At 41.1% G+C, this 21295-nt stretch overlaps 3 protein-coding genes across 5 annotated transcripts in view; 2 read left to right on the top strand and 1 right to left on the bottom strand.

Annotated features, from left to right (window-relative positions):
- Positions 1–6266, top strand: part of LOC109483951 (glycerol-3-phosphate dehydrogenase [NAD(+)], cytoplasmic-like) — a 12600-nt gene extending 6334 nt beyond the window's left edge. The window contains exons 5-10 of one of the 2 annotated variants that reach the window (XM_019787099.1): positions 796–908; positions 1578–1697; positions 2270–2302; positions 4344–4454; positions 5182–5288; positions 5970–6188. In XM_019787099.1, the coding sequence (XP_019642658.1) occupies positions 796–908; positions 1578–1697; positions 2270–2302; positions 4344–4454; positions 5182–5288; positions 5970–6066 (581 nt within the window). In that variant the 3' untranslated portion in view covers positions 6067–6188. Of the gene's footprint in view, positions 1–795; positions 909–1577; positions 1698–2269; positions 2303–4343; positions 4455–5181; positions 5289–5969 lie in introns of both variants that reach the window. The other variant, XM_019787100.1, reaches the window with a different exon arrangement.
- Positions 6267–6646: 380 nt separating this feature from the next.
- LOC109483952 (glycerol-3-phosphate dehydrogenase [NAD(+)], cytoplasmic-like) lies at positions 6647–9446 on the top strand. The gene is made up of 3 exons (XM_019787101.1): positions 6647–6811; positions 7538–7644; positions 8325–9446. Exons 1-3 carry the CDS (start codon positions 6662–6664, stop codon positions 8419–8421), a joined length of 354 nt encoding a protein of 117 aa, XP_019642660.1. The 5' UTR covers positions 6647–6661; the 3' UTR covers positions 8422–9446.
- A 4473-nt stretch (positions 9447–13919) lies between these two features.
- Positions 13920–21295, bottom strand: part of LOC109483943 (tax1-binding protein 1-like) — a 25822-nt gene continuing 18446 nt past the window's right edge. For both annotated transcript variants that reach the window (XM_019787085.1, XM_019787086.1), the window contains exons 15-18: positions 20308–20623; positions 17810–17922; positions 16488–16578; positions 13920–15440 (exon numbers count right to left, since the gene is read on the bottom strand). In XM_019787085.1, the coding sequence (XP_019642644.1) occupies positions 20456–20623 (168 nt within the window). In that variant the 3' untranslated portion in view covers positions 13920–15440; positions 16488–16578; positions 17810–17922; positions 20308–20455. The remainder of the gene's footprint in view (positions 15441–16487; positions 16579–17809; positions 17923–20307; positions 20624–21295) is intronic.

The following is a 21295-nucleotide window of genomic DNA, read 5'->3' as shown; positions in this document are numbered from 1 at the left end:
TCTCAGGTTCTCGGCGATAAATCCCAAATCCCATCCTCGTCGCCAAATGTAAGGGGTTCGTTGTTGATCGTCGTGGGATTTCCGCCTCCGAGTACACGGTGTAGAGTAAAGCAGGAGACAAGAAAAGAAGAGGACACAGAGCACACAAAAAAAACGTCCGTACACAAAGACTTCAACTCAAAAACCTCTCGTTTATTCTAAGAACGTGATCGAACGTCGTCGATCTTAACGTATACGTACGGATCCTAACGTAGCCGTTCGGACGTCGAACGGACGCTAACGTCGCCGTTCGAACGTCCGAAACGGCTTACCTAATGCAACATCTAAACACCTTATGTCATTCCCTACAGATGGATGGATGGATGTGGATGGATGGATGGATGGGTGGATGTGGATGGATGGATGGATAGATGGATGGATGTGGATGGATGGATGGATGGATGGATGGATGGATGGATGTGGATTGATGTGGGTGGATGGATGGATGTGGATGGATGGATGGATGGATGTGGATTGATGTGGGTGGATGGATGGATGGATGGATGGATGGTTGTGGATGGATGGATGGATGGATGTGGATAGATGGATGGACGGATGGGTGGATGGGTGGACGGATGCAAGGATGGATGAATGGACAGAAGAATGGATGGAAGGATAGATTGAAGGACTAATGGATGGGTGTGTTGGTGTGTGCATTGAAGAAAATACAGTCTTTCATCAACCTGAAAACAGGTTTTTTTTCAAAGACCCTACTACTGAATAATTTATGGAGATGACTTTCTGTGTTTGTTCCAGGCTGCAGGAACGAAGTGAATGGCCTGATGTTGAAGGAGTTAGTCCAGGCAGATTACTTCAGGGTGGTGGTCGTGGAGGACGCTACCACTGTGGAGATCTGCGGGGCCCTCAAGGTGGGTACAGTAAGAACAACATGCCCCCTCACTTTTCTGTAATGTGGTACGGTCTAATGTGAAAATCTGTGGATCTCTGGGGTGCTCAACTAAAAGAGCACTACAGTTTGGATCCCATTCAGATCTACATGTCTTTAGTAACTTCCCTAAGGCACACCAACTTAATTTCATGGATGACATCCTCTGAAGACCCCCAAACTAGTGCGGCGGGCGAATAAAAAAAATTCAGGCCAAAAATAAAAATGCTACAAAACCACAGGAATGCAAAGCTGGTATTGTGAATTTGCGGCAGTACACAGCGACGTATACGACAAGCTGGCACATGCTGGCTTTTTGCGGAATTTATGAATCGGCACTGTACGTATGTACTAAGTTCTTGAGTCGTGGGGCTTCGGTAGCCTGGTTGCTAACTACCATGGACTACCCAGGCCTAGAGCCAAGCCAGAGCCTCGGAGGATGTTATCTTTTTTTTTTTTTTTTGAGAACAGGCGAAAATCAATACGCGCGTGGCTGTCAGCCATAAAATTAAGTCGGTGTGGCCTAACTTGCCTTTTTTTCAATGTGCAAAAATGCAGGTTGCTCAAGTTTTCTTCTGCAGTATTGAAAATGTCTCTGCAAAATGCAGACTGCATGTGGGTATTCGTAACACTGATGTCTGTTGTGTTTTAGAACATCGTGGCGACAGGAGCAGGGTTTGTGGATGGGCTGGGTATGGGAGACAACACCAAGGCAGCGGTCATCCGGCTGGGCCTCATGGAGATGGTCAAGTTCACCGAAACTTTCTACCAGGTACGGACTTCTTCTGATATGTGGAAGGGGATTAGGCAAGGGGGATCTTTAAGTTTAACACTACACTTAATGAGTTGGGGTAATGTTAATGTGTTGCAAGGGTTCAATCCATGGCCAGTCCCTTATATACAATGTAGCTACAGGGCTCGAAATTCATTTTTGGGATTGGGTGCACCATATAAAGATGCCAAAAGCACCATATAAATAAAACCTAATTACAGCTCCTCTTCTGAGCTTGAATCTGAAATGAGAGCTAAGTACAGCAAAGGTTTTATCATTTTTCTGACACTTAGATGCCGAGAATATCCTGTATACTATCATACATTTGAGATGTACAAAAATACCTACAGAAATAGTTGGGTGCACCAGTGCACCCACAGAAAAAAATGGGTGCACAGTTTCAATTTTGGGTGCACTAAGGTGCACATGCACCCAGTATTTCCAGCCCAGAGCTAGTATTTGTATACCAGCAGTTGAACTGAAGAAGAAAATGCCATTTCAACTTATTGCAGCTATGTGATACAGAAACATCCACCATTATCAAAATAAAACTGTCCCTTTCTTTGTTACAGAGACTTCAGCCTGGAGGGTCTAAGAATCCCCAAGTTTGTACTGTTTTCTTTTAAGGTTGAGGAACACCTCAAGCATGTTTCAGGACTCACCATGCTTTAATGTCTAATAATATTGCACAAGGTGGTGGAATCGCTTGACCTATTTGATGTCAGTTCTTAACTCAGTCTGTACTCACCTGCTACATTGTACATGTACAAGCACAGAACATGCATGTTTCAGATGTGGTCTTTCTTACAGCTTCTCCTAAGCTATCTGCCTCACAGCCTGCTAGTCTCTGAGTTTGATTCCTGGCAAGGCGTTGTGTCCTTGGGAAAGGCACCTAACACGACTTTCCTCGCTTCACCTAGGTGTAAATGTGTACCTGACTTACAGTGTAGGTTTGGAGGTAAAAAGGTGCACGTAGTGGTGGAAGGAAAGGGATTGGCTTCATCTTCAGATGCCATGCTCTAGACACAGTGGATTAACGCATGTGGTCCAGGGGTGCCAGAGTATACAGTGCAATTTTACGGAATACATTCAATTTGCAACTTTACTACTACACAGTGCAATTTTATGGAATACAGTGCAAGTTTACTAGTACACAGTGCAATTTTATGGAATACAGTGCAATCGTATTAATATACAGTGCAATTTTACTAGTATTCTNGCCATTTCAACTTATTGCAGCTATGTGATACAGAAACATCCACCATTATCAAAATAAAACTGTCTCTTTCTTTGTTACAGAGACTTCAGCCTGGAGGGTCTAAGAATCCCCAAGTTTGTACTGTTTTCTTTTAAGGTTGAGGAACACCTCAAGCATGTTTCAGGACTCACCATGCTTTAATGTCTAATAATATTGCACAAGGTGGTGGAATCGCTTGACCTATTTGATGTCAGTTCTTAACTCAGTCTGTACTCACCTGCTACATTGTACATGTACAAGCACAGAACATGCATGTTTCAGATGTGGTCTTTCTTACAGCTTCTCCTAAGCTATCTGCCTCACAGCCTGCTAGTCTCTGAGTTTGATTCCTGGCAAGGCGTTGTGTCCTTGGGAAAGGCACCTAACACGACTTTCCTCGCTTCACCTAAGGTGTAAATGTGTACCTGACTTACAGTGTAGGTTTGGAGGTAAAAAAGGTGCACGTAGTGGTGGAAGGAAAGGGATTGGCTTCATCTTCAGATGCCATGCTCTAGACACAGTGGATTAACGCATGTGGTCCAGGGGTGCCAGAGTATACAGTGCAATTTTACGGAATACATTCAATTTGCAAGTTTACTACTACACAGTGCAATTTTATGGAATACAGTGCAAGTTTACTAGTACACAGTGCAATTTTATGGAATACAGTGCAATCGTATTAATATACAGTGCAATTTTACTAGTATTCTACTAATAACGTTGAATGAGGGTCCAAGTCACGTGATTCAATGTCACTAGTAAAATTGCACTGTATTCCGTAAAATTGCATTGTATACTAATACGATTGCTCTGTATTCCATAAAATTGCACTGTGTACTAGTAAACTTGCACTGTATTCCGTAAAATTGCACTGTATACTAGTAAACTTGCACTGTATTCCATAAAATTGCACTGTACACTAGTAAACTTGCACTGTATTCCGTAAAATTGCACTGTATACTAGTAAACTTGCACTGTATTCCGTAAACTTGCACTGTACACTAGTAAACTTGCACTGTATTCCGTAAACTTGCACTGTATACTAGTAAACTTGCACTGTATTCCATAAAATTGCACTGTATACTTAGTCTAGTAAACTTGCACTGTATTCCATAAAATTGCACTGTATACTTAGTCTAGTAAACTTGCACTGTATTCTGTAAAATTGCGCTGTACACTAGTAAACTTGCACTGTATTCCATAAAATTGCACTGTATACTAGTAGTAAACTTAATTTGCACTGTATTCCGTAAAATTGCACTGTATACACACATGTACTCTGGCACCCCTGTGGTCTCAAAAAGGCTATGGGACTACCTTTCCCAGGCCGTTTTGTGTACATGTCTTATATACATGTTACCTTGTTGTAGATGTTGATAAATGAGAAGAAACGTTGTGTGTGTCTGCAGGGCTCCCAGACGTCCACGTTCCTAGAGAGTTGTGGGATTGCTGACCTGGTGACAACATGTTATGGAGGGAGGAACCGCAGGGTGGCTGAAGCCTTCGTAACCAGTGGAAAGGTGGGACAATCCTGCCTGACAGTGTGTTTAGGCCACAGCAAGTAAATTTTATGGATGACATCCCCCGCAGACTCCAAATTTAATGCAAATCTAATGCGAGCGGGCGAAAAAAAACAAGGTTCCTACATTTTAAAACTTTGACTCAATCATGGTACAAATGGGTTTGATTCAGTGGGAACATCACATGTACACAGCCAACATCTCATATCACTGCATCAAAGTAAGAAACAAAATATTAAATCAGAGCCTTTTCTTGTCTCCTCTCTTCATAGTTAACTGCCATCCACCTTCTGGCATGGCAACAGACATCTTTGCCCATTTTCGGCATGGTAACCACTGTCAGAAGGCAACTTGTTTTTTTTTTTCAAAATCAGGCGAAAACTATGCGCGCGCTGATGTCATCCATAAAAATTACTTGCTGTGGCCTTATGGTCCTTGAGTCTGGCTGTTTCGAAAAGGGAGTACAAGAAACCATTAATATGAGCAAATTTAAAAACCAACACTGACAAGGGGCCTTCTTCAGATCGGCAACTTATTTACATACCACTTGAGAGGCTCATTTTTCTGCAAGTTACACTTGTTTTTAGACTAATTTTCAGTCACAGATGAAAGATAGCAGATACCAGTTGATGCCTTTATTGGCGTGTTCAGGATAAATGCTGAAAATTTATTAATTTATTATTTCAGATGTTTTATATAAAATGTAAAATTCATGAATTTTTTCCAGACAATAGATGAGCTAGAGCAGGAGATGTTGAATGGACAGAAGATCCAGGGACCCCCCACAGCTAAGGAGGTGTACCATCTTCTTAAGGAAAAGAACTGTGAAGATCAGTAAGTAGACATCTTGTCATGTTAAAGCTATTGTTACAGTAAAGACATTGTACTTTTTATAGAACCATGTTTGTGTACAGTGCAACCCTCCTGAAGTCAAAGATCTGTATCTGCATAATATTAGCCGGTATAACTGCCTTTCAGGAAACACACCAGCTTTACAGGCACGCGGCGCAGTGGCAGCTGGCTACATTACACTGATCGACTTGTTACACCTAACCCTTGAACTTCTAACTCTAGACATTGTTTAAAGCTATATAATGACAATGCCCCTACTGTACTTGGTGACAGCGATTTCCACTCTGCGATAATTCTAGGAAGGAATGAACTCTTGAACACCTCAATACTTGGTTGATAACTCTGGTACTTGAATTTAAGGCATGACTATTTCTTGTTCTTTTCTGGGCTGGTATTAGGTACTTAGTCATTGGGATGTCCACCGGTTTATTAGTCATTTTGTACATCATGCATAGTCTGGACATTTTTCTTCTGTCTTCCAGTGAGACCCACTGTAGGTTTCTTTTCATTTCCGTGACACTAGCACCTCTAGTTCCTACAGAATCTTGCAGCTTGATTCTGTACCCTTTTCAATTATCTTTTTCTTTCTTTGTATATATGGATGTAGGTGTTATGATTTAGATTAAAATTTGATGTCTAACTCCATACTCTTATCATCTGTAGGTTTCCTCTGTTTGTGGCCATTCACAAGATCTGCTATGAAGGGATGCCCGTTAAAGACTTCATCTCCTGCCTGAAGAACCATCCTGAACACATGTAAACAGGCACCAACTATTGGACACAGTGGACGAGGTGCCCACAGCTTGTACAGGGTGTTTTTTTAGCACAACAACAAACAACAAGCAAATAAACAACAACAACAAAGCGTGTTGAGAACAGCAAATGCAAAAGTTAAACGATGAACACACATCGATCTTTACCAACTGGTCGTTCCATCTGTCTGGTCTTGAAGTGTATTAAAAAAAGTGTATTAAAAAAAGCATGCATGAAATTCTGAGTTGCCAAAAGCAAAAATGAGACCTTTAAATGTGTTGTTTTCTTCGTGTAGGATGGAACGTTTTAGTTACGTATTGGACGTATTGGTTTTAGGTGTCCCTAGGCTGGTGTTACATANACTTAGTCTAGTAAACTTGCACTGTATTCCGTAAAATTGCGCTGTACACTAGTAAACTTGCACTATATTCCATAAAATTGCACTGTATACTAGTAGTAAACTTAATTTGCACTGTATTCCGTAAAATTGCACTGTATACACACATGTACTCTGGCACCCCTGCGGTCTCAAAAAGGCTATGGGACTACCTTTCCCAGGCCGTTTTGTGTACATGTCTTATATACATGTTACCTTGTTGTAGATGTTGATAAATGAGAAGAAACGTTGTGTGTGTCTGCAGGGCTCCCAGACGTCCACGTTCCTAGAGAGTTGTGGGATTGCTGACCTGGTGACAACATGTTATGGAGGGAGGAACCGCAGGGTGGCTGAAGCCTTCGTAACCAGTGGAAAGGTGGGACAATCCTGCCTGACAGTGTGTTTAGGCCACAGCAAGTAAATTTTATGGATGACATCCCCCGCAGACTCCAAATTTAATGCAAATCTAATGCGAGCGGGCGAAAAAAAACAAGGTTCCTACATTTTAAAACTTTGACTCAATCATGGTACAAATGGGTTTGATTCAGTGGGAACATCACATGTACACAGCCAACATCTCATATCACTGCATCAAAGTAAGAAACAAAATATTAAATCAGAGCCTTTTCTTGTCTCCTCTCTTCATAGTTAACTGCCATCCACCTTCTGGCATGGCAACAGACATCTTTGCCCATTTTCGGCATGGTAACCACTGTCAGAAGGCAACTTGTTTTTTTTTCAAAATCAGGCGAAAACTATTGCGCGCGCTGATGTCATCCATAAAAATTACTTGCTGTGGCCTTATGGTCCTTGAGTCTGGCTGTTTCGAAAAGGGAGTACAAGAAACCATTAATATGAGCAAATTTAAAAACCAACACTGACAAGGGGCCTTCTTCAGATCGGCAACTTATTTACATACCACTTGAGAGGCTCATTTTTCTGCAAGTTACACTTGTTTTCAGACTAATTTTCAGTCACAGATGAAAGATAGCAGATACCAGTTGATGCCTTTATTGGCGTGTTCAGGATAAATGCTGAAAATTTATTAATTTATTATTTCAGATGTTTTATATAAAATGTAAAATTCATGAATTTTTTCCAGACAATAGATGAGCTAGAGCAGGAGATGTTGAATGGACAGAAGATCCAGGGACCCCCCACAGCTAAGGAGGTGTACCATCTTCTTAAGGAAAAGAACTGTGAAGATCAGTAAGTAGACATCTTGTCATGTTAAAAGCTATTGTTACAGTAAAGACATTGTACTTTTTATAGAACCATGTTTGTGTACAGTGCAACCCTCCTGAAGTCAAAGATCTGTATCTGCATAATATTAGCCGGTATAACTGCCTTCAGGAAACACACCAGCTTTACAGGCACGCGGCGCAGTGGCAGCTGGCTACATTACACTGATCGACTTGTTACACCTAACCCTTGAACTTCTAACTCTAGACATTGTTTAAAGCTATATAATGACAATGCCCCTACTGTACTTGGTGACAGTGAGTTCCACTCTGCGATAGTTCTAGGAAGGAATGAACTCTTGAACACCTCAATCCTTGGTTGATAACTCTGGTACTTGAATTTAAGGCATGACTATTTCTTGTTCTTTTCTGGGCTGATATTAGGTACTTAGTAATTGGGACGTCCACCAGTTTATAAGTCATTTTGTATATCATGCATAGTCTGGACATTTTTCTTCTGTCTTCCAGTGAGACCCACTGTAGGTTTCTTTTCATTTCCGTGACACTAGCACCTCTAGTTCCTACAGAATCTTGCAGCTTGATTCTGTACCCTTTCCAATTTATCTTTTTCTTTCTTTGTATATGGATGTAGGTGTTATGATTTAGATTAAAATTTGATGTCTAACTCCATACTCTTCTCACCTGCAGGTTTCCTCTGTTTGTGGCCATTCACAAGATCTGCTATGAAGGGATGCCCGTTAAAGACTTCATCTCCTGCCTGAAGAACCATCCTGAACACATGTAAACAGGCACCAACTATTGGACACAGTGGACGAGGTGCCCACAGCTTGTACAGGGTGTTTTTTTAGCACAACAACAAACAACAAGCAAATAAACAACAACAACAAAGCGTGTTGAGAACAGCAAACGCAAAAGTTAAACGATGAACACACATCGATCTTTACCAACTGGTCGTTCCATCTGTCTGGTCTTGAAGTGTATTAAAAAAAGTGTATTAAAAAAAGCATGCATGAAATTCTGAGTTGCCAAAAGCAAAAATGAGACCTTTAAATGTGTTGTTTTCTTCGTGTAGGATGAACGTTTAGTTACGTATTGGACGTATTGGTTTTAGGTGCCCTAGGCTGGTGTTACATACATGTATCATTTTATGGTGTTGTGTGGTCTATCTGAGCTATTCTACAAGTGGCTACAACTTAGTTTTAGAGGTATCAAATCTGTGTTTGACGGCAAACCATGCAGCACCTCTGTAGTAGGGTGTGAATGAGGATTTTACAGAAGGGAACATGGTTTTAAGAGTTATGAAGCAAGTTTGAACTGTAATTTCCAACACAACAAATTGGACTCACCCAAATTTTCGACTGTACAACTTACTGCAGTCTTTGTCAAGGAATGAACAATCCACCGCTTCCGTGACGTCACACAGATAACACACGTGACTCTGTGAGCAGTGGATCTATGTTTTAACATGTTGTGTACATAACTTGGTGGGAGCTTCTTGAATTAAATATGGTTTCCATAATGACACAGTCAAGCTTTCTTTGTTTTGTGATTGCCATAACATCACAGTATGCCAAGTTTTGTTCCCTACATGTACCTTTGTGCTCTACTTTAGAATTCATAGGAAGTTAAATTATGATCATAATACATTACTGTATTACCAAGCTTGTACTACAGTGTACCTGACTGTATGAACTCTATCTATGAGACTTCAAGAGTAAAATGCTTACAATAAGTGCTGTGTACCGCTTCACTGGACTTGGATCCGGACTTGTAAGAATGTTTAGGTTAAAGTAAAAAAAAACCTAAAAGTCAAGAACCAAGTCCGGACTTATTACAAAAAAAAAACATTCACATACCCCTTTTCTTTCCAAACCACCCAAAACCTTGCAGAGATCTTTGCTGCAAAATGAAGAAAACATTGCCATCGGGCATCGTCAAGTATCGGCCTCCATGTTATGTGGCCAAAGTTTTGCCCAAACAACATTGCAAGGTTGCCAACATACAATTTTGCCATGGGTTTACAATGTAGGTCCACACAAGTCCGGAACTGATCCTAAACCTCTGGACTTGAATCCGGACCTGAACCTAAATGTGGGTTTAGGTACACAGCACTACTTGCAATCCTCATAAGGTACCATAAAATTTAATAAAACTGCCCTAGCTTGAAACATTTTGATTACAGTGTGCCATTAGAATTTGGATTAAATTTTGAAGGGGTAAGTCTTGTGCAACGAAAGTTATGGTTTGCAGATGACTGCAATGGCCAAATAGCACAGTGTAGTACAAAAGTTGTTCTATTTCTTTCTAAGCAGTTTTACTACTAGTTGGTTATATGAAATTGATTATAGGTTATGGCAGTTTTAGTGTGGAAAGAAAACTTGGTCAAGTATAACAAACGGGGAATAACTCAGGGTAGAAGTACACAGAGAGGTAATTTTGGTAAGTCCTAAGGCGCAGGGTTTGAATGTATGTATGTTCTGGGTATTTTGTTTGACTATGCGCACAGCTATATAATAATTAAACTCAGTCTGGTAGTGATGTAAGTTGCAGATTTAGTGAGGACTACTTGAGTCAGTCTGTTCATATACGGTGTGATTTTTATCCTCCCTGTCAGACCACAGCAAGTAATTTTTATGGATGACATCAGCACGCGCATTAATTTTCGCCTGATTTTGGAAAAGAAAAAAACAAGAAATTTTGTTGCCTTCTGACAGTGGTCAACATGCCAAAAATGGGCAAAGATGTCTGTTGCCATGCTGGAAGGTGGATGGCAGATAACTATGAAGAGAGGAGACAAGAAAATGCTATGATTTAATGTTTTCTTTTGTACTTTGATGCAGTGATATGTGATGCTGGCTGTGTATATGTGATGTTCCCAATGAATCAAAACCATTTGTACAATGATTGAGTCAAAATTTTAAAATTATGTAGGAACCTTGTTTTTCGGTCTGTCTTGTTTGCCCACTAACATTGGATTTAGACTCTGCAAAGGATGTCATCCATAAAATTTACTTGCTGTGGCCTTATATATTTTAGTGCACTGAGGCATGTACATGTACATGTCCATGTATAGGAGAGGGTGAAGGAAATGAGGCATGACAGGTAACCCACAGATTGGTCTCCAGTTGCCATTTTCATATTGCTGTTTTTGTTATGTATTCTCTTCTAACTACAATTATAAACAGCAGTAGTCATAAAAGATTTCAAGCATACAGTAATAAAAAATAAAGTGAGACTGCTGTTAAACAATAGTGAGCTACTCCAAGACTGGTGATTGTGTAATCTGCAATTTTTTTTAACGCAGTTGTCTCTTGTGAGCAAAGTATCAGAAGTTTTTTTCTCCATGCCTGTGTTGAGCAATTTGATGTTTGATGCATGATTTGTGATGAAAATAAACTCTTAGACTGACCTAAAGGATAACTGGTCATCATGCTTGAATACAATATATCAATCTCTCTGGCAATCACTCATGATCTTTATTTGCAATCGGATACAGATTCATGTACAGATACATAGTCATGCACAGATACAGATTCATGTACAGATAATTAATATATACAGATACAGATTTTCCGAGTAGGATGACCGTGTCAGTCCCTACACCTGAGTGAGGGTCACAGTTGACGGCGGCCTTCGCATGGATTTGTTTCAGGTGGATACAGTTTGCGAATCTGAGACCCACACACTTGGGCACCCGTCTTCCCCAGCGGATCCATATATTGAGGGAGACATGCTGGTTCCGGTTGCTTACTTTGAAACTTTAAAACTTTATTCATCAAAACAACATTGCAGGCTGAAACAGCCTGAATTGTGTTGCAAGTCACATGTAATTCCATATTAATAATAACAATTGTAACATTTTAGCGTTAAAAAGATTTAGTGTTAAAAGAAATATCCGATAATGACGTATTGTATAAAATATCGATAACACATTAAAATATAGACAATAATTGAGTGGAACAACTTAAGAATACAAATACAAGGAGGCAATAAAATTTTTTTATAAAAGTCTATAGTGTCCTTCAGATTTTAAAAAGTCTATAGTGTCCCTCACTGCTGCAAGATGTTGAGTGATCTGGGGATAAATGATTGTCTATGTCTCTCTGTACGGCTAAGTGGTATCTTGTAGCTGGAAGTCTGACGGCGTAGTTGGTAGGTTGTCCGTCTACCCGGCTCAAGGAACTGCTGGCAAGGGTGAGTGTCATCCGCCATCACCCTCCTGAGTTCACGTACGGTTGCCTCACGTCTCCGCTCCTCCAGGGTCGGCAGTTGACCGGAAGGAATTCCAATGATTCTGCAGCAGATTTTCTGTACTTTCTCGAGCTCGTCAGCCAACCCGCGAGGTAACCCTCCCCACACTGGTGATCCGTATTCCAGCACTGGTCTGACAAATGTCTTGTAAATTTGTAACAGAACGTCTACTGGAAGCCCCGCTCGTTTGGACAGTCGCAAGTAGTGAAGGCGAGGTCGGACCTTGGACAACATGTATTCAACGTGTGCACCCCACGACAGGTCGTTACTGACGATCACCCCTAGAAGTTTGAATGCAGGAACTCTCTCTATAGTCTCTCCGTTGAGCGTGAGTGGAGGGGGAATCACAGACTCCCTACGACAGCTAATAACCATGTCTTTGGTTTTTCCTACGTTTGCTGCCATACTGTAGGACTTAGCCCAAGTGTCGACTTCATTTATGGCTACTTGCATTTGACCTGGTAGTGATCCCATAAGAAGTTCCGAGTTCGTTAAGTCATCTGCGTACTTGACAGGTGTAACACTCTGTGGGATGTTGTTGTCAATGCTGTTCATAGCTAGGACAAACAGAGATGGCGAGATGATTCCACCCTGAGGTGTTCCAGCTAGCACTGGTCGAGGGGCAGAGATACGCGAATCCCACCGGACACGCTGCACACGGTCACTCAGGTAACTTCTCACGCAACTCCACAGGTCCCGTCTGATTCCCATTCTTGCCAGACTACGCAGAAGACTACCGTGGTCGATCGTGTCAAACGCGCGACTGAAGTCGACGAACGAGACATGTACATCCATTTTCGGCTTGTTGTTGAGCGCATCATGCCAGGTTTGCGTTAACTGTGTGAGAGCTGATACAGTCGATCTCCCTGGCCTGAAACCATGTTGGGAGTTATGGATCAGGTGATCAGTGTCCCTCTGTAGCAGCGTACGAACAAAGGATTCCAGCACTTTACCCAGACAGCTGGTAAGAGAGATCCGTCTGTATTCTTCAGGACCCTTTGGTTTAGATGTCTTAGGCACTGGAACAACCATCTCTGACTTCCACTGTAAAGGGAAGATACCCTGTTGCAAACAAGAGTTGTAGATACAGCAAAGTACAGGAGCAAGTTCCTCATGGAAAGTGGACAAGACCCAAGTCGGTATGTGGTCATCCCCGGTAGCTTTACGTGGGTTGACCTTCTTAAGCTGCAGTTTAACTTGTCCTATACTCAGCTCCGGTATTGTACCATCAGAAAGCTGATGCGAGACATCCGAAATCCCGGGTGTATTACGGGTTACACTTGACCAGACGGATGCGAAATGTTCACTGAGAGACTCACAGTCTATGCCCGGAGTCGGCACGCTGCCTCCTCTCTGCTTCGGAGTTCCCATCATGGACTTCACAAGACCGTACCACTTACGTGTGTCCCCGTGTTTTAGATGATCGACCTCTTTCAGATAGAAGGATTTTTTAGCTGTCTTCATGCATTGTTGTACCTTATTCCGGAGGCGTTTGTAGCCGGTTGTGTCCCCCGACATAAAGGCTTTCTGCCTCTCGAGTATCAGTCCTTTAATACGGGGCGTTATCCACTCCTTGTCCCTAGAGGTAACTTTCCCCTTTTTGTAGGGTAATAGTCTGTCAAGCAGTGGACGCAGAATCGAGTGGACGCAGAATCGAGTTGGGATGCTTGCAGCGAGCTGCCGGATGACTTGGTTACGCTCAAGGTCCTCGCTCGCTTGGCATGCTTGTCTCTATTTTGGCCGATTTCTACTCTTTCCAGCCGCCTCCCCAAGCCTGGTAGAGGCTAGCTGAAGACAACTGCCGTTGGAGACTTGTCCCTCTATTTGAGGGGAGATACGTGTTAAGTCTAGTAATGAAACTTTCTCGGCAGTGTTATGTCTACTCTAAATTGATGACACCAACTTCCTTGTGTGACTTCTGTACTGCAGAATTGCTTTAGGCCACATCAATTTAATTTGTTGTTTCTCTACATATCTGCCAGAGAAAACCTTTGGACACTAGGAAAACAAAACACACAAACAAGGTCCAACAACACTGTCAATATTTGATATTTATTAACAAGAATTACATGTATCTTACAAGGACAGATGAGTGTATTGAAATAGTTCATCACGACAAAGTTACACCTGTCATGTAACTTGAATTTCACCAGGTTCCCTTTTTCATACCATGTTTTCAGACCTCATTATCAGGATTGAAACATTTCTTTCTCGTTTCACATTCACAAAATATACCCTTTCCTCATTTCTTCAGCCTTTTTCCTCATTAATTCATCAAGTTATCTGCTTGTCAGTTTTTACATTTTGTGTAACATGTTTTATGCCAAATGTGTACAAATGGAATAGTTTAAGGATAGACAAGCTTTAGCGTACATATCTTAAACTACTAAGCAGAAGCTACGTTCTTACTTTAGTGCCGAAAAAAGGCGTGATTGTTGTCAACTTTAAAAAGTGCATTTTGTTTATAATTATGTAGACTTCTGCATAGCATGTGCAGAATACACATTCAAGATCATTGAAAAATTAACCACCACCAACACACAGCAGTTGTTAGGTACTGGGATAATCACTATGGAATACATAAAACTGCTATCCAGCAGTTTTGTACATTTCTCTCAAACTAGCATAAAGTTGTTTTATATAATATGGAGTCACATTTCATACAAGCAATTTGTTTCCAATCATAACTGCTTATAATAATCAAAACCGCTTTTTTAAGCACAGCACTAATGTGTTTGTTGTCGTTCTTATTTTTGTGACACAATTATTCGTGGATGCTAACATATTGGTAGATTAAGTAATGACACAGTATTTACATCAAAATTATTTGTGAAGCTATAATTAATGAAATATGGCAATCAACAAATAAGAAAAAAAAATCTGCCCTATACAAAAGACTGTACTGTGGTTGTATTACGGCCTTTTAATTTGTACCACCAGTCTTTAAACAAATTCTCAGAAAAAAGGGTGAAAACACAACAAGCCTTGTCTCTAACGCTATACTGTATTGCTTGCCAGTTATTATTCACCATACAGACTTCTACTTCTTGAGTCCCTTTAGAAGTACATGAAATTCATTAGAAATTAAGAAATACTTGTAGTAACATTTAATAGTTCTTTTACCCATATTATTTATATTGGTGCATGAGTGAAGAAGAATGAAATTTTGGGTGACAAAATACCAAAGTTGTAAAAGTTACAGTTGAGACAAACTTACTAACAATTCACCTAAGGTTCCTTAATAAAGAACAGTCACCAAAATCAAAGCATACAATGTATATTCGTCAATATACTTGTGTTATACAAGTGAATTGTATATAGACAGGGACATTTTCCAGCATGGCATCTAGTATTAGACTGTTTAAAACGACTGCAAAGGTTGAGAAGAGAGATTTTCAGGGTCGCTCCTGTTTTGGAGATTCACCCCTCGTGGTCGAAGTGAGACTGGACATGATCGATGAACCCGGCTTCGCTGGTGTTGTCATCAAAGAAGTTGTTGCACATGGGACAGATACGGCCGTAGTGGCTCTGTACGTGGAGATCGTAGGTAGCCTGGGGAAAACATGGACAAGGAAACATGTCAGACTTTGGTGGGACGAAAATAAAGATTGAAACTCAAAGACTATAAAGATATAGTGGTAAGCTAAGATTTTATGCAAAATGTAAAACCATGTACAACATAGAGCGAAATCTTAATCTTGCAGATTTCAAACTATACGCTCTGCCATTAGCAAAATTAGAGTTAGCGCCCATCCTCTGGAAATAGAGAGAGGCCGGTATAGAAGATGTGAAAGGATTTGTAAATATTGTAGTGTGAAGGCTGTGGAAGACGAAATTCATTTTATTTCAAACTGTTCGTTACATAACAACGCTCAAAATAAGTTGACTATTCAAACTTCTACAATTTATCCCAACTTCCCAAAACTTACAAACAAAAAACTATTCTTCTTTTAACTTCCCAAAACCCACAAATTTTGGAAAATGTGGGACATTACGTCTTCCATGGTTTACAAAAGAGAAGTCAAACCCTTCAGACATAGTTTTTGACATAGCAATAGTTTTAGACAATTAGGCCACACCAATTTAATTTGTTGGTTCTCGGATTTTTTCAGAAAAAATATGAAGCGACAGGGCAAAAAAAATAAAAATAAAAACAGGTCTAGGCATCCCATTATAGGCTTAAATGCTACGGAATGAGCCATGAAGTCAATACAAAAGGCTGGGTTAAAATTTAAACATTGAATTTTGAACTTTTAATCAAACCACTGCAATGATAGATGGGAAAACTGTAACAACTAGGAAGAAAAGGACTTTCCTCGACTGTTGGGGGCAAAACATGAGCATTTTTCAGTTGATTCAGGACCAGAATCAATTTTTTTTTTTTTGCAAATCAGAAAAAAACGAAGAGGCGAATCCGAGAACCAACAAATTAAATTGATGTGGCCTTAGATTTCATTATGTACATTTTAAACTTATTTTATACTCTGTTTCAGACTTCTTTTATGTTTGTAACTTGCAATTAGCCTTCGGGCATGGATTTGCAATAAACTTCTCTCATAAAAAACGTCTACAATAATCTGAACAACTGAATTTGTTTACCTCGTTACACCCTGGTGGGAAGTACACCTCGCACACAGGGCATTGTGGGTAGTCCTCAATGTTAGTGCGGGGTCCGTGTTCATCCTCGTGACTAGATGTGAGAAAAAAAGGAGAAAAAAGCGCAAAATTAAGTCTTGAGTGAGTTTTTATGCCTGCGAAGAAATTGCTGCAAAGAACTTGTACAGATCGAAACGATAGCTTTGTGAACTGTCTTCAGTAGTACACATGTATGACGTGGTCCAATATGGTTAGCGGCCTTGCCTCTGGACTAAGAGGTTGGGAGTTCGAATCCACACAGTCATGCACACTACTGGAAAGAGTTGCAGTCCTTAGGACGGGACGTTAATCTGTGGTTCAATGTTCTGTGCTTGTCAACATTTAAAAGAGCTAGGGGAATTTCCCTAGTACGATGAATCTGGAAATAATGAACATAGCGTCTGTCTTCTCTGTTATGTCCAGTGGGAGATTAGCTCTTCAGTGAGCTAAAACTGGATGGACATGATTTTCCTTTTCCTGTGGAGGAGACTTAACATCAATAACATGTGCACCTTGAAAACAATCCTGTCTTCCAAACAACCAGCCATACTCTACAATCAACTGTGCCCGGTATCACATCAACACACTTACAGAACCAGATATGCTACTCGGAACACCTTCAAACTAGACAAACCAAAAACAAACAGCACTAAAAAAGCCTTCACATACAGAACTACTGCAGCATGGAACTCTCCACCACATGGGCTGCAAACAGTGTCATCACATGAGAAGTTCAAACAAGGTCTACTAAAACACATGAGGGACATGAATAAGTAGAGCACATACCATGTTACACACTTGTTTCTTCTAAGGCCACACCAATTTAATCTCTTGGTTAACGGATTCGCCCGCTTCATTTTTTTCTGATTTGCAAATAAAAATAAAAATTCAGAATCAACTGCAAAATGCTCATATTTTGCTCTGAACGGTTGAAAACAGTCCTTTTCTTCTTACTTGTTACTGTTACAGTTATCTCATCATTCAATGCAATGGTATCTGTAAAAGTTCAAAATTCATTTGAACCAGCCAGGTGTGGCTCCTATAGTACCATTTTGGGCCATAATAGGATGCCTATAGGCCTGTTTTTATTTTTATTTTTTTTTTTCACCCACCCGCTCCATTATTTTTCTAGAAAAATCCGTTAACCAAGATGTTGTTGTATATGTGTTTTTGTATGGGGGAGGGCAACTTGTAAAGGTGCGTATGCACTTGTTTTGCCCTTCCTTTCACTTTGTGAAAAATTATAATAAACAAATAAGCAAGAAATTAAATTGTTATGGCCTCACCTGGCAGATTCAGGGATGGAGCTCTGTGTCCTGGCTACAGCGTTCTCTCCCTCCTCCTCCTCCTCCTCCTCCTGCTGTTCAAACCACCTCTCCTCACAACCGTCTTCTGGTTCCTGGGGTAAAACACAATGGTAAGTCACTTAGGAACAAGCTACAAGTTTACAAGAAAACACACTCTGACTAGTGGATAAGGCCAGGCTGACTTAATTTTATGGATGACATAATTTGTGCATTGATTTTCGCCCGTTCTCAAAAAAAAAAGATCATGTCCACCGAGGCTCTGGCCTGGCTCTATGCCTGGGTAGTACATGAAATTTAGTGACAATACGAGGCCGGGCACCCAGGCTACCAAAGCTTCACAACTCAAGACCTTAGTACATACACGTTCAGTGCCGATTCATAAATTCCGCAAAAAGCCAGCATGTGTCGGCTAGCACTTGTCGTATACGTCCAGCCTTCTCAAAACAAGCCGGCTACCGGCGAAAATCGCTGCCTACTCAAATTTTTGCGCCGGCTACTTTCGTCAAAATTTTCAAATTTTTGCGCCGGCTACTCTCGTCTAAATTTTCAGAAAAACAAGTAAGCTCCGTTACATTTTCTCACAAACTTCACCGGCTCATATCTTCTGACGAACTTCAGACAAATTTCTGCTAGCTTTCTGGATCTGAAAACTGCTTCTTTCTTAGCCTCCTGTGCAGATTTCTAGTGCACGAGTCAGCGTTTGCTTCTACGAGTGGCCCGCGGCCGGCCAGAGCGACCGAAACTTTACGGGGGGAGGGTCTTGTTCGGGGCTCGAGTTGTATCCGCGGAGCTGTATCGCTCGAGCTAGGCGGAACTTGCTTCGTAAACTCGTTGCTCACGAAAATTTATCAAGCCGCTACCTTCCCAACTTCTCCCGGCACTAGTAACATTCCTGCTACAAATAACTAGTACAAATCACGTCAAAAAATATCAAGACATGTATAGAAGCGTGTTCATATCTTTCATACACAGAGACAAATTTTCAAAAACAAATCGCCATCAGCGAGATTTCACAGCTGTTTCATTCATCAAAAGTTCTTGTCGATCGTAAAATGATCACTCATCTGTTGTCTCCACTAGTGTGTCATTTGTAGCGTAATCACGGCTAGCCAAAAATCAGCGTCAAATCCCCGGAATAAAAACACGAACACTCCGCATCGCTGTACAAAAACAGGAGCTTTCAGGCGCCATCTTGTCATGAATATTAAGTAGCAGCGTGCGATCGACGCTCTGATTGGTTTACCTCACATGACCTGCGTTCTGATTGGATAAGCGATGTGGCCAGCAGCCGGCAGCGCGGGAAGATTTTTTCTCGCCGGCAGGCTCTCGCCGGTGAAGAAGAGACACATTTACGCTGCTTTCTACGTTTTTTCTACGACTACTAAGCAACATCCTATTAAAGAAATACATAATTAAAAGAATTTTCGGGAAGATGTATATTTCTCTACGCCGATTTTTGGCCATTTTCTCGTAATTTTCTTGTTCAAGGAACCCGGAAGTCAGTGTACCGGGACGCGGGGTGAATTTCCATAGGGCATTTATGGATCGCACCCCGCTAGAATTAAACCGTCAAAACAGAAACAAAACTTCCAAAAAGCGAAACTGTGACATTTTTTCACATCCCAATGATTATTTTTTCGATCAAATTGACATTTAAATATGCTTTCTTTATTTTTCTGCATTTTGTGGCCGGGCGCAAGGACCGCGCGTAATACGATCGGAGTGGCAAACAATTTTAATACAGCCTTTTTCCGGAATTATTTGTGCACGAACAGTAAATTTTGGAGCCACAAGATTGCCATAAAAGCTGCTCAGAATGTACCAAAAACGATGTTTAGGGGTCTAATTTTTACGATTTCCTCCGGGGGAGGCCCCCCGGACCCCCCCAACGGGAGGGGGGCCACCCCCCTCCCGTACCCTCCCCCCTGCGAGCCGCTGCGCGGCTCGCTTCGAGCCACTTCGTGGCTCGCCTGCTACTTTTTCTTATCAGCCACCTACTCTAAATTTTTTTGAGAAGGCTGACGTCGCTAAGTACTGCCGCAAATTCACAATACCAGGCTAGGTTTGTATTCCTGTGGTTTAGTGGCATTTTTATTTTTGGCCCGAATTTTTTTTTTATTCGCCCGCGCGCACTAGTTTGGGGGTCTTCATGTCAGAGGATGTCATCCATAAAATTAAGTCGGGTGGCCTAATGAGGCATTCTGGGGATGGATTTGTTTTGGTCTGCAATGTTGCTTAAATTGAAGGGATTTTGTTTTAATATGTTGCAAACAGATTTTTCCTGTATCTGTTGTCTAATGTGTCATAATGTAAGCAAAGACTCTAAAATAAACTTTGATCAAATACCCAAATGCAATGAGTGAGTGAGTGTTCAAAAGTTGAATCAATCTAATTATTACCCATAGTCAGTCATGATAATTCTTTTAATTAATAAAATAGTTTAATTTTTTTTATTCATAACAAGTTAGTGGACTGACCTGCTGGATTGGGGCAGCCACCTCTGCAGCTTCGGTCTCATTGGCTGTTGTCTCAGCCTCTGTGTTCCCATTGGTCAGGTCATCAAAGCTGCTGGGCTCCTGATTGGTCAGGTCCTCACAGGATCCATTTGAACTGTTGCTGCTGGAGCTACAGGACATGTTGACAGCTTTGATGGCTGCCAGCTTGGCTTCGGCTGTGGGGGTGGGCATGAGGGGCGGGGGAGGGGGTAAGGGGAGGGGTGGGGTCGATGGAGGGTTCAGGAGAAGAGGGAGGGGTGCTGAACTCTGAGTAGTCCCGGACAGCTGGCTTCTGTACCTGTTCAACATCAAAAGTGTGCAGGTTATGATATGAATCTTTATTGCATGTTCTTGCCCAGATGGGCTTAATGCACAAGAGGACATGCAGTATGCAAAACATGAGTATTGTATACTGGGACGCTATATTCTAATGCTGATTGCTAGGAATTTATACATTATAACAATACTATATACTACCTATCATCTACTGTTAGTGGTTAGTTGCTCTTTCTTCTTTCTTTTTGAAATATTTGGAAACATAATTACATAGTTTGTCGTGCGAATTCTGTAATCATTATAATTTATATGTTGAAAACGAGATACACTTTCTACTTGACTGTACATTATATAAAGATGAAGTTCTTGGCATTCATCTTTCTATAATGTACAGTCAAGTAGAAAGTGTATCTCGTTTTCAACATATAAATGATTACAGAATTCGCATGTTCTATCTTTCAGAGGGGTACGGCTATGCCTGCCTGATTCTATACGTAAGGGATGGTCACTACAGAGTGTGATATTTGGAACAGTTTGGAACAATGATTATCATACTTCATTTGTTTCGAATCATTTAGCCACAAAAACTACGTGAGGCGTCCCTTTATTACCTTCGCCAAGAAGGTTATGTTTTCAGGGGCGTTCGTGTATGTGTGTGTGTGTGTGTGTGTGTGTGTGTGTGTGTGTGTGTGTG

This window comes from Branchiostoma belcheri, unplaced genomic scaffold (genome assembly GCF_001625305.1).
Source record: "Branchiostoma belcheri isolate BF01 breed outbred unplaced genomic scaffold, Haploidv18h27 scaffold67, whole genome shotgun sequence".
Lineage (NCBI taxonomy): Eukaryota > Metazoa > Chordata > Leptocardii > Amphioxiformes > Branchiostomatidae > Branchiostoma > Branchiostoma belcheri.
Note: the sequence above shows the minus strand (reverse complement) of the source record. Positions and strands in the feature narration are given on the sequence as shown.

Coding starts and splice junctions, on each gene's coding strand:
- LOC109483952 (XM_019787101.1), top strand. CDS start 6,662: ATGTTGATAAATGAGAAGAAACGTTGTGTGTGTCTGCAGGGCTCCCAG. Junction 6,812..7,537: donor CCTTCGTAACCAGTGGAAAG/GTGGGACAATCC, acceptor AATTTTTTCCAG/ACAATAGATGAGCTAGAGCA. Junction 7,645..8,324: donor GAAAAGAACTGTGAAGATCA/GTAAGTAGACAT, acceptor TCTCACCTGCAG/GTTTCCTCTGTTTGTGGCCA.